The sequence below is a fragment of the Ovis aries genome, chromosome 20 (genome assembly GCF_016772045.2).
Source record: "Ovis aries strain OAR_USU_Benz2616 breed Rambouillet chromosome 20, ARS-UI_Ramb_v3.0, whole genome shotgun sequence".
Taxonomy (NCBI): Eukaryota; Metazoa; Chordata; class Mammalia; order Artiodactyla; family Bovidae; genus Ovis; species Ovis aries.
Window position 1 is genome coordinate 3,692,538 of NC_056073.1, and position 12,704 is coordinate 3,705,241.

Genomic DNA, 12,704 nt, shown 5'->3' on the forward strand with positions numbered 1-12,704 from the left:
ATCTTTTCGAGTTACAGTTTTGCCTGGATATGCGCCTAGGAGTGAGATTGCTGGATCACACCGTAATTCTATTTTTAGTGGTTTGAGAAACCTCCATACTGTTTTTTATAGTGGCTGCAGCAACTTACGTTCTCACCAGTGCTGTAGGAGGGCTCCCTTCTCTCCACAGCCTCTCCAGCATTTGCTCTCTGTAGGTTTCTTAGTGATGGCCACGTGACCAGTGTGAGTATAGTCTAGTGTTAGTCGCTCAGTTGTGTCCGACTCTTTGTGACCCCATGGGCTGTAGGCCGCCAGGCTCCTCTGTCCATGGGGTTCTCCAGGCAAGAACACTGGAGTGGATTGCCATTTCCTTCTCCACCTTGACTGTTAACCCTTACCACAGTCGAGTGGAGACATCTCCCCAGCACTGAGAGTGAGCACCCACCGGGCTTCCTGACCCGGAGGAAAGGTCAGTCCGAGTTGGCAGGATAGGTGTCTGTTCAAAATGTGAAGGAGAGAGTTCACTCTCCTCTTGCAGGTCCTGAGCTGGAATTTAGGAGCCTCAGGTCCATGCCTCGGGCCCTCCCAGCTGGCCTGCTGAGACCCCGGACACATCCTGGAGCCTCCAGTGTCCTCAGCTTGTTCACCAGTGAAACCAGGGGCTGACAGCAGGCTCCGTGATCTTCCAGTTAGAGTTCCCTGGATTCCTGAATCCTTTCCTATAGTCATTGCTTCTCTGAGTTACATTTCTTAGTCCTCTCAGCCTCAGAGATGTTGCCTTTCCGCTGTTACATGTCTGATTGTTTAACCTTTTCATAAATTCTTTTTTAAAAATTTAAAAATTGCATTTGCCTTGGATAGAATTAAATATGATAAAACTGTGACTAGTCGCCTGGGGAGTGTGTGAGTCAGCTTTGGAAACTGGCCCTTGGTGTGCCCTCCCTTTCCACATGCCAGAACTATGACGGCATAGTGGTAGAAAGCGGGTGTGGCTGCTGCCCAGTTTTCTCGTGGCGTTTGACTTTGCTCAGAGGACTGAGGCTGGCAGCCTCAGCTGACTAGCGCGGGAGGCTTGGCCCTCCACACCTGCCCCCCGTCTGCCAGGAGGGAAGTCGGAGTGAGCTCTCCGAAGGGGTTTCGGCTTCTTTTCTTGCACTGAAAAGACATTTCAAGACTATATCCTGGGTTAAGTTTATGACACTGTTTTACAGAAACGAGATGACACTTGGGTAGCGTTGGGCTCTCGCTGAGTAATCTCCAGGCCTGGGTTCGCTGCCGGGCACTCCTAGACAGTGGCTGGGGGTGTGGCAGTTATTACGAAGTGACCTTAGTTGGAAATCTTTTATTTCCTAAGGTGACAAGGGTTACACAGTAGGCTAAAACCATTCATCCCCAGTGCAAACATGACACTTCTCCTGATGCTTCCCCCTCTTCCCTACGTTCCTCCCCTCCCTCCTCCCCTCCCTCCATTCCCCCTCCTCCCTCCATTCCCCCTCCTCCTCCCCTCTCCTCCCTTCATTCCCCCTCCCTCCTCCATTCCCCTTCCCTCCTCCCCTCCCCCTCCCTCCATTCCCCCTGCCTCCCCTCCCCCTCTCCCCCTCCTCCCCTCCTCCCCTCCCCCTCCCTCCATTACCCCTCCCTCCTCCCGTCCCTCCATTCCCCCTCCTGGTCCCCTCTCTCCCTTCCCACAGGTCTCCCGCCCCTTCCTCATGAAGGTAACTGAGCCCTTGAGTCTGTGTTGAGCGGGGTATGGGAGGCGGGGATGCTCCAGGGGAGAAGCGGCCTGAGCAGAGCCCCTGTGGAGAGAGGGCGTCTGATGGCGTGTGGTTTGACCCTGGAACAGAAGGAGAATGGTCTGGGCCTGGGCAGACCGGCCAAGACTGACATGTGTCCGTGGGGTGAGGGGCGGGTGCGGTGCGTGGAGCCTGTTTAGGAGACTCACTCACCGGACACTGGGGTCGGTTCCAGAGGCGGGAGGCTCTCCTGAGCCCGAGGTGGTTCTAGGTCTGTCGTGGCTGTGTCTTAGGAGGGGATGATGCTGACACGGGAGCCTGGAGTTGGTGGTCTTGACTAAAGGCAGTTGCTTCTGCTCCCCACAGTCCCGAGGCAGCCCGCGCCCCCCGGTCCGCTGCTGTCTCTGCAGGGCTCGGGCAGCTTTGGCAGCGCTGACCCTCGGCGGGACCGCGCTCCCCGCCCAACGCACAGACCGTCTCCTCTCCCGCTCCTGTGAGCAGAGTCAGGAGCGCAGACCCCCTCCTTCTGTCTGCTCACCCCTTCTTACTTTCCATGGAATGAATGACTGGGACAGAAGCCGAGACTCAACAGGCTGAGGAGTAAAGATAAAGGTTACAAAGCGCAGAGTGGTTTCTCCAGGTGCTTTACCAACAAGAGAGAGAGGTGGTGCTGCTGCTAAGTCGCTTCAGTCATGTCCGACTCTGTGCGACCCCATGGACGGCAGCCCACCAGGCTCCCCAGTCCCTGGGACTCTCCAGGCAAGAACACTGGAGTGGGTTGCCATTTCCTTCTCCAGTGCATGAAAGTGAAAAGTGCAAGTGAAGACGCTCAGGTGTATCTGACTGGCGACCTCATGGACTGTGGCCTACCAGGCTCCTCCATCCATGGGATTTTCTAGGCAAGAGTACTGGAGTGGGGTGCCATCGCCTTCTCCGGGTGATGCTGAGTACAGAGGAAACCAGGTTTATGAAGGTTATTCGTTTTTACTCATTTTAGGATGGAAGAGACTTGGGCGTTGTACATACTGAGAGCAACCACTCAGAAGGGAGCCCCTCAGAGAGACCCAGGGTGACAGGCCAGGGCCCTTACGTGTCTCTCTTTTCTCTGTGAAGATGACGAACGGTGATGCCAGACACGGTGGGGGAGCAGGCGGGGCAGGCGCTTCACCACATGGTGAAGAGCTGACAGAAGTTCTCGGAGGGGTAGGAAGACCATCGAGGACGCTGAGGAGAAAAGGCGCGTTTCCTGGAGCCCCCGGCTGAGATTAGAGCTGGGGTTCGAGGAGGCGGTGGTCCACGTGGGACGCGGACATCCCCACAGAGGAGACAGACCGCCTAGATCTACTCTGCAGGAAAGCAAAATTTTGTTTCCTGCAAAGCAGATGCTCAGGCCGTCAGGGTGGCTGCAGGGTGAGGAAGTTGAGGACCGCGGGTGAAGTGAGGGGTCACATGGTGGAGACGGAGGGAGGAGGCGGCGAAGCCAGCGGAAGGCTCAGAGACGGGGCAGAGTTGGGCCGGCGCAGGATCACACAGTGTTGCTGGGCCTCTGGTCGGTCCAGCTGGAGCTGGGGAGCGAAAGTGCTGGAAAAATGGGCATTGCTGTCGGAAGCCCCAGAGTTGCAGGCTCAAGCGAACAAGATCCAGCTGAGGGTATGTGACTGGTCGGCATGGCGAGAAGGCTGAGGCCTGTGAGGATGGGTCCCTGGATGCAGGCGGGGCCCCCTAGCCGACGCTAGATGCTGGGAGCATGGGTCGTCTTGAGGACAGGAAGTAGATGGTGGCACAGAGTGACCAGATGTGCAAAGGCGAGGCCTTTGTGCCGCAGATAATGATCTGAGAGCTGCTGCTTTCCACCACTGGGGAAGGTGGGAAGCGTGCCCTGCTCGTGTGCCTGCTGGTGTCCAGGACTTAATGTGCTGCGGGGCGTGGCGGCAGGGGCTGGGGTTCAATGGAAAGGCCGAAGCAGGGGGGTGGAGGTGAGCAGATTTTGTTTCCTGCAGAGTAGATGCTTCTGGAAAGTTGGGAGTGGAGGCAGACTGGGTCCGGGGAGATGAAGCAGAGGTGAAGGAAGGTCCGAGAGGCTCCTTGGGAGGAAGCACGTGCCCTCCAGTGGCAGCCGGCAGTGACTCGGATGAGAGTCACGCAGGCTTCCAGCATCCAGAAGGAGCTTTGGTCTGAAACATCTTGCTTGTGTTGGATGCTGGCTGGCAGGTCGCTGGTGAGAGGCCTGAAGCAACAAGTACTGCTCATCAAGTGGTGGGAGAAGCTGACATTTGTAGAGTTTTCTACCTGCAGGCCCTGTGCTGAGCACTTAATGTAGATCATCTTGTCTAAACTTTAGAAAGATGTTATTATATCATCATTTATGTTTTAAAAATGAGGAAGATGGGTTTTAGGGAGATGACGTGAATAGCTGTAGGTCATTTCTTTTAATTGAAGTAGAGTTAATTTACAGTGCTGCCTCGATTTCTAACATATAGCAAAGTGATTCATTTATACATATATGTATATATCCTTTTTAGTATTCTTTTCCAGTGCAGATTACTACAAGATATTGTATAGAGACCTCTGTAGGTCCTTGTTATTTAACTCTTTTATGTACAGTAGCATGTATATGTTAATCCTAAGCTAATTTATTGCTCCCCCCACGTTGCCCCTTGGGTGACCATACGTCTGTTTTTTAAGTCTGTGAGTCTTTTTCTGTTCTCTAAATAAATTCGTCTGTATCACTTTTTAAGAGTCCACATATCAGTGATACCATATGACGTTTGTCTTTCTCTGTCTTCACTTAGTTTTGTCATCTCTAGGTCTGCCCACGTTAAGTAGCTCTGGGTCTTATTCCTGTTAGCAGTTGCACTTGGGACTTGAACCCAGACAGCAGGAGCTGAAACCTTCTGTGATCCCTGTGTGCCTCCAGAATTTGGAGGAAGAGGCCTGGTTCCTTCTTAGAATCCTACCTGGCCTGCCCTTGATGGGAGGAGTCAGGTGGTGCTGCCGATTTTACATTAGGAGTCGTGAGTGGCAAGTTCAGATTTACAGTGTTTAGCATTTGGTTTATTTTTCTTTTTAATTTTTTTGCACCCTATCATAGTTAGATATACCTAGGTACATATAAAAGTTAGATATACCTAGGTAGGCAATGGTGAATGGTAACAGTATATCTAAAAATGCTTTAACTTCCCAGTGGGAATAATTGGAAATTATTGGAAATTGGAAATTGGAAGGAGTAGGTGAAAGGCTTATTAGTGGTCTTTGATATGTTAAAATTTGGTTCGGAACATATTTGAATATGCCCCTTAAAACTATAGCTTTTAAACTAGTGTCTGCATGTGCGGTGGTCTGATAGAGTGTATGGGAGTGTAACATGCTACAGCAAGTTTGGGGAACTTTCAGGAACTCATTTAATAGAATATATTATTTTCTCCTGGTTGGTGTTTAGCCATTTTCAGGCCTGTTAACTCTTCTTCCTTAATATCTTTCCCTGGATGTGCTGGGCAGCAGTGTAGCCTGTTAAAATTACCCTGTGGTTGAAATGTGTTGACCCTCCTTGTTAATAGGCAGTTACCTTTGGCACTGGACTGGACTGGAACATTCTTGATCCTGCAGAAATCAGTCCCTGCCTCTACCCAGCTATTGCCCTTTTTTTATACTGCTATAAATACCACCCTGTGTCCTCAGGTCTTGCAGAAACAGCTAGTTTTGCATCTACATGCAAAACTTTTTAAAAACTTTATGGAAGTGTACGCAGTGTTGTGTTCACGTCTGCTTTACAGTGGGGCAGCTTAGTTACACGTTTGTCTACAGTCGTCTTCATATTCTTTTCCATTCTGATTGATCGCAGGATCCTGGTTCTGGTTCCCTGTGCCGTGCAGCAGGAGCTTGTTGGTCTCCACCCTGCGTGTAACAGCTTGCATCTGCCAGTCCCGCTCGCCCATGCCCCTCTCCCACGCCCCTCTCCCACTCCCCTCCCCCTGGCAGCCACACGCTTGCTCTCTGTGTCCGGGAGTCTGTTTCTGTTCGTCTCTGTCGTATTTTAGGTTCCACGCACACGTGCCAGTGTGATCATCTCCAGGTCCGTCCATGGTGTTGCGAGTGGCGTTGCTCCATTCCTTTGTGTGACGGAGTAATATTCCAGTGAATCCGTGCACCACGCCGTTATCCGTTCATCCTTCTAGGCTAAAGGGCTTCTCTAGTGCGGGTTGTTACGCTTTCTGCTGTCAGTTGCCTGCCTGCCTGTGTGAACCTCTGCCTCTGTCGTTTTTACAGTGTCTTAGCCTCTCAGACTTCAGACTGAAGGGAGTCTTAAATGGTCCCTGCTCCTGCCTGCTCTCTCCCGTTTTATAGAAGAGGATGCTGGCTCACAGGCCTGAAAGGATGTCCCTGAGTGAGGGGACTGGTGGCCAGCTCTCGAGGCCGGGTCGGACTTGAGGGGTTTTCCTTCCCATGTAGGATGACCCCCTTGCCCCACTGCCTTCCTTTCCATCTGACCCTGGTTGGCCGCCTGTCCTGACCCCCCCGGCTTGGAGGACGTCCCTGAGTGAGGGGACCGGTGACCAGCTCTTGAGGCCGGGTCAGGACTTGAGGGGTTTTCCTTCCCGTGTAGGATGACACCCCCGCCCCACCGCCCTCCTTTCCATCTGACCCTGGTCGGCCACCTGTCCTGACCCCCTGGCTTGGCATCACCACTGACTGAGGGAACAGCTGTCTGCTGGTTTTAATCCCGGCTGGGGAGTCACTGTCTGACCCCTGCCAGAGTCACTTGGTGCCTTAACGTCATTATCAGCAGGTTAAATAGAACCCTTATCAAAGGGCCATGAGCAAATGGAGATCATGTGAACTGGTGACTATTTTATTATCATTCAGTGGAAGAGATGAAAAAAAAATAAGGCAAACAAAGTATAGGGAAAAATTATTTGATGAAAATTTCCCATTGGGTAAACTGAACGAAGCTTCATGAGAAAGTCAGAAAGACTTCTGGCCAAATAATTAAGCAGTGTGGTTAGCTGGAAAAGGGGCTGTTCTCCTTTTCTTTACACAGAATACCTGCTGGATCAGATTCTTCTCTGAAGATGGGTAACGTAGATTAATTTGTAGGTTCTACTGTGACCCATTTGAACTTGGAAAAACATGTGCTTAAGTTGTTTGAACAGATCTGATTGGTAAAAAGGAATGGAGACTTTTCAGCGCTGGGACATTTTGGTATGAAAAAAAATGAGATGCTTGGGTTAAATCCTCCTTTTCTATCTGTTAATCTCTTTGAAACTCAGGTTCCCTCGATGGAGATGGGGGAAACATTGTCATCTTACAAGTGAGAGAAGGATTAAGTAAAAAGTGCTTGGCACATAGTAGGCTCTTAATCTGTGTTAGCTTCCTTCCTTCCTAATGGTTTTCCATTCTCTGTTCCGTTTAGATATCTGATATCCATGTTACTGGTGAGTCAGAAGACATGTCAGCGAAAGAGAGACTGTTACTGTGGACGCAGCAGGCCACGGAGGGTTATGCCGGGATTCGGTGTGAAAATTTCACCACCTGCTGGAGAGATGGGAAATTATTTAATGCCATCATTCATAAATACAGGTATGAAATTTGAGTTTTCCCACCCTTTGATAAATCTAAGTGTTTCTTTCATTTCCAATTTTTTTTTTAACAGCAACTACCTTGGTATTTATTAGTTGTCAGAAAGCTTCACAGTCGGTTTTGTGATCAGAAAATAAAGCAAGATTTCAGTTTGTTTTCTCTGCAAAATTGTTGACTTTCTGAAACATAAAGGATCATTTGCTTTCTTAAAAGGTTAGCATTGCCACATGGTATTCCCGAGATCTGACCTCAAAAGCTTCTCAAGTTTTACCATCCACAGAATCTTTATTTGTAACTGAGACCCACCTGTTTTCCATCTAAAGCTTCTTCAGCAGTTTATAGCAAAGTGCGAGAAGTTGAACCAAAACAGCATCATGGAGCTTACCTTTATAACACCCTTATCAACCTTTAGAAACACTTGATTCTGCCCAAAGTGTCTTAAAACCCAAGAATACTGGAGTGGGCAGCCAATCCCTTTTCCAGTGGATCTTCCCAACCCAGGAATCGAACTGGGGTTTTCTGCATTGCAGATGGATTCTTTACCAACTGAACTATCAGGGAAGCCCCTTGATTCTGCAAAGGTATCCTAATTACTGTTTGGAGCTGGTGGCAGAGAGGAGCAAGCTTGTTTATTTCCAGGAAAAGCATAAGCTTATCATTATCTTTGAGCTGTTTTGAGAAAGCTTGTACACTTGAAGTAAGCTTCAAATCCTCTCAGCAAAAACCTCTAGTTGATGAATTAAATCTTGGTAAGTTTTTAGTGACCCCTAGTAAATAAATACAGAAAATATGCCATACTGGACGTGTTCCATCCATATCGAACAATCTCATTCTCCTGATCCTCCCACTTCTCAGTCTTTGAATTGGCATTGCTCGTCTCGCAGAGGTTAGCAAACCCAGCTTGAGGACAAGCTTGCTCTCTTGGCTTGCTCCTCGGAGTCAGGCGTGTCTGGCTTTAATGATCTCAGGTTTGCCCTGTTCTTCACTGGCTTTGGAAATGAAAGAGAGCCATACTTCTCCCCTCATTTTCCTTCAAAAGCGTCACTGATTTCTCTCAGCAGTGTTGACATGTCACTGCTTTGGGATTACCAGGCTTCACAGAATACATCTAGATTTTCTTTAATGATTTTACTAGATGGATGCAATGTCAAAGGTTCAGCAGTGGAAATGATCTGTTGGCCAGTCAACCTGAAATGTCTCCTCTGTATGTAGACAGGTCGTTTCAAGAGGTTCTGTCCCACATATGTGCCTCAACAATTGACAGGTCTTTGAGAAAACATTTTTATAGTTCAGCTTTTTCATTCTTCGCCGTATATAGCATCATTTTATAGTTAATTAAGAAAATAAACCAGGGCTTCCTTCCCTGGTGGCTCTGTGGTAAAGAGTCCATCTGCCAATGCAGGAGGCATGGGTTCAAACTGGGAGCAACTGAACCCGTGGGCTACGGCTATTGAGCCCACGCTCCGGAGCCCGGGGGCCACAACCACCAAGCCCACGTGCTGCAGCTGCCAAGGCCGGGTGCCTGGAGCCCGTGGTCCGCAGCTGCCGAAGGCCATGAGCCTGGAGCCCGTGGTCCGCAGCTGCCGAAGGCCATGAGCCCGGAGCCCATAGTCCGCAGCTGCTGAAGGCCATGCACCCAGGAGCCTGTGGTCCGCAGCTGCCGAAGGCCATGCACCCCTGTGCTGCGCAGCTGCCAAAGGCCGTGCGCCCAGGAGCCCGTGGTCCGCAGCTGCTGAAGGCCGAGTGCCCGGAGCCCGTGGTCCGCAGCTGCCGAAGGCCATGAGCCTGGAGCCTGTGGTCTGCAGCTGCCGAAGGCCATGCACCCCCGTGCTCCGCAGCTGCCGAAGGCCGTGCGCCCAGGAGCCTGTGCTCCGCAGCTGCCGAAGGCCTTGTGCCCTGGAGCCTGTGCTCCGCAGCTGCTGAAGGCCATGCACCCCTGTGCTCCGTAGCTGCCGAAGGCCGTGCGCCCAGGAGCCCGTGCTCCGCAGCTGCCGAAGGCCGTGCGCCCGGAGCCCGTGCCTCCGCAACAGGAGAAGCTACTGAAATGAGCAGGCTGCGTCGCACACCTGGATAAAAGCTCACACGCAGCACAAAGACCCAGCACAGCCAGAATAAATACATAAATACAGATAAAGTGATCAGGAAAGAAAACATTACAACCTATGCAAATAAGTTTGTACATTAATGAGAAGATTATTATTATACCATCCTGGTTCCCAACAGATTCTCTAGGATAGCAAAGCTGGAACAAGTAAGGGTTTAGCATATTCCCTGTTGTTTCTGCGTCCCATCTGAACAGTGTAAGATGGTCACAGAATATTAGAACCAGGGGAATCCTGAGACTCTCCTGCTGGTCCAGTGGTTAGGACTCCGTACTGCCGATGCAGAAGCTCAGGTTCAGTCCCAGGTCAGGAAACGAAGATCCCACCAGCAGGAATCCTGATAGACTTCGTTGTGCCCACATATTTTACGTATGAAGAAATGTGGCCCAGAGAAGGACTTACCCAAGATCTCTCAGCTAAACTGTGTCAGTTACCACAAGCTACACATTCTTTCTGACAACAAACAACACTTCTATCAATTAACACACCTTTTACTGCAGAGACGCCTGGATTAGGCAAGACTGATATAATAAGTAAGGAGTATGTATCAGTGAAAATGATGTCTTGAGCCTTAAATGGTGCATGTGCATGGTAAAACACTAGAAAATACAGACAAGTGAAAAAAAAATCACATTTCCGCTATCCAGAGATCATCACTCAGACACACAGAGCTATGGTATGTGGTATGACTTTGAGTTTCATCAGTGACTTAGCGGACAGTAAGCTCTGATATGTAGACTCTACAAGTGGAGGACCAAGATTGTGTACTTAGAGCATTGATGATTAGTGAGGTCAGGGTTCAGACGAAGCCTTGTCAGTTTCTATGTCACAGCCTTCTTACCTAGTAACTCCAGTGCATAGGTGGGTTTAATGATGGCCAACTTTGGGGTGGCAAACAGTTTCCTGGTGAGAACTGCTGGAGCTGAATTAACACTGACATAGCACCTACTAAGGGCAAGGCACTATGCTGAGCAGCTTACTTATGTTCATTCACTCAGTCCTGACAACATCTGTAAGAATGTTGTCCTCCCTGGTTACACACGGAAACCGAGACCAGAATACATACTTGCTTCAAGTCACACAACCAGTGAGTGTCGGGCTAGGGATCCAAACCCCAGTGCCCAGCTGCTGTTCTTGTTCTTACAAGGCACACCTCTGTTGCCTTATAAGAAGTGAAATCCACAGAAATTCCTTATTGAAAGTAATGTCATTCTTGATTTCAGTAATTTTTCTCAGTTTTGCAAGGAGTTTGTCATGCTTTTGAAGAGCTGAGTATCTTCCGGTGAGAGTAAGTCCAAACTCTTAACTCACTGAACTGACAGAGTTACTCGGACATAAAAGGATAATTATATGAAACAGTTAATACTTTGCTAACTTGCTGCCTGTGGGGCATTCTGTTAGAGGCTTCCTCTGTGTTGTTGCATTCATATCTTCCTCGAGCTCTGGGAGGAAGCCCACGTTACAGATGGGCACCCTTAGGTTTGCCAAGGTCACAGTGCTGCCGAGATGCAGAGGCTGAGCATTATTCGTCTTGAACTTTCGTTTCGGCAGAGCAATCATTTTAGAACGTTGCTTGGCTTTAGCTTTTTTCCCTCTAACTTCTTGTTTGATTGAAGTGTAGTTGAGTTACAGTGTTGCCTTAGTTTCTGGTGTAAAGTGATTCAGCAACCTATGTGTCTGTTCTTTTTCAGATTCTTTTCCCTTTAGGTTGTTAGAAAGAATTGAGGATAGTTCTCTGTGTTATACAGCAGGGCCTTGTTGGTTGTCTGTTTTGTGTGCAGCAGTGTGTTTATCCTTAACTTGGAACTTGATTCCCTCCTCTGTGTAGTTTTCCCTTATTAGAATCCATGGTAAAAATACCCTCTGATTTAAATGGTTACAAGATTTTTTCGTTGCTGAAATGTCAAGTTATTCTGTGCCTAGAATATTACTGTGGTTTCTTTAACTAGAAGAAATCTTTCATCTGTAGAACTGTATTTTTTCAAATCCTTGGGCCTTTCTTTTTACTTAAAAAATAGTTGAGTACCTTTTCCCTAGTCCGTGTAATCATTAGTCAGATGGTGTTGATTTATACATGGTTTTCATTGTTGATTGTCTTGATTTACTCAAGACAAAAGAGACAAAGTTATAAACAATTAAAAAATCACTGTTAGATTTTTGGCTATTGGGCAGAAATAATCACACTTATAGAATTGTGTTTTAACAGTTGTTTTCCCCTTGATAATTATCCTCTTAAATTTTGTGATGTATTTATTTGGATTCGCTGTGGAAACATACCCACTTAATTGGGCTTTTTGAGTTACAAATTTTATTATTTGCATGGATTTTATTTGACTTCTGTAATAAAAATTATCTGAAGTGGCACATGGGTTGGGTTTCTTCTCAGATACCAAGCCTAATCTTATAGATTCTTTTGTTGAGAAGGACCTTAGGTGGGAGTGAGGGTTTTGCAGGAAACGACCTCCTGATCAGGGCAGTGGGTGGAGAGAGGGGTGTGGAACCCTGATGTGGCAGGGGCGCCTGGATAGAGTGCAGATTTCTTTGGAGCTGAGAAGGCAATAGGTAGTATCCATCAAATAAGAGTAGGTCAGTATTATTTGACATACTGATTTAGCAAGGTTTTTGTGTATAACTGTCCCCTTGTACCCACTGGGGGTTATCCCACAGATAACAAAATCTGTGAGTGCTCACACTATGCAGTGTTTGTCTATAACCTCGTGTATCCTCTGTATACTTTGAATCATCTCTAAGATACTTCTAATACCCAATACAATGGAAATGCTATGTACCTAGTGGCCAGCACACAGCAAAACTCATTTTGCTTTTTGGAACTTTCTATAATATTTTTTCAAATATTTTTGATCTGTGGTTAGTTGAATTTGAGGATGCAGAAACCACAGATACAGAGGGTAACCGTAGATAATGCTGTATATGATATCGTCGAAAGATTCCAAAATCGGACCTGAAATGAGGAGAGTGATAGCATCGTTCAGCTTCCATATGCATGTGAATCATATCAGTAGTTTCGAGTCAGGCACTTTAATTTGAATTGTCTAGCATATTGCTGTTAGTGTCACTCATAGAATATGACTTTTAAAAGTGGAGAGTGTGCTTTTTAACCCTGGTAAGCAGTACTTTAATAACATTTCACTTATTCCTAAAGTTCCATAGAAATTTAATTTTCTAAAATTCTGTTTCTTGAAACAGAATTACATGAAATAAGTAATAATAAATAATACTATTAAATAAAAACAAAGACAAATTTATATAATAAGACTGATTTATAGTTTTTAGGAAATAAAAGTGTTTTATA

The 12,704-nt window shown here is 47.7% G+C and overlaps 1 protein-coding gene across 33 annotated transcripts in view; it reads left to right on the forward strand.

Annotated features, from left to right (window-relative positions):
• The window catches only part of DST (dystonin), a 524,163-nt gene that overhangs the window by 287,176 nt on the left and 224,283 nt on the right, over positions 1-12,704 (forward strand). For all 33 annotated transcript variants that reach the window (XM_060403014.1, XM_060403015.1, XM_060403016.1 and 30 more), the window contains one exon: positions 7,123-7,289. In XM_060403014.1, coding sequence (XP_060258997.1) covers positions 7,123-7,289 — 167 coding nt within the window. The remainder of the gene's footprint in view (positions 1-7,122; positions 7,290-12,704) is intronic.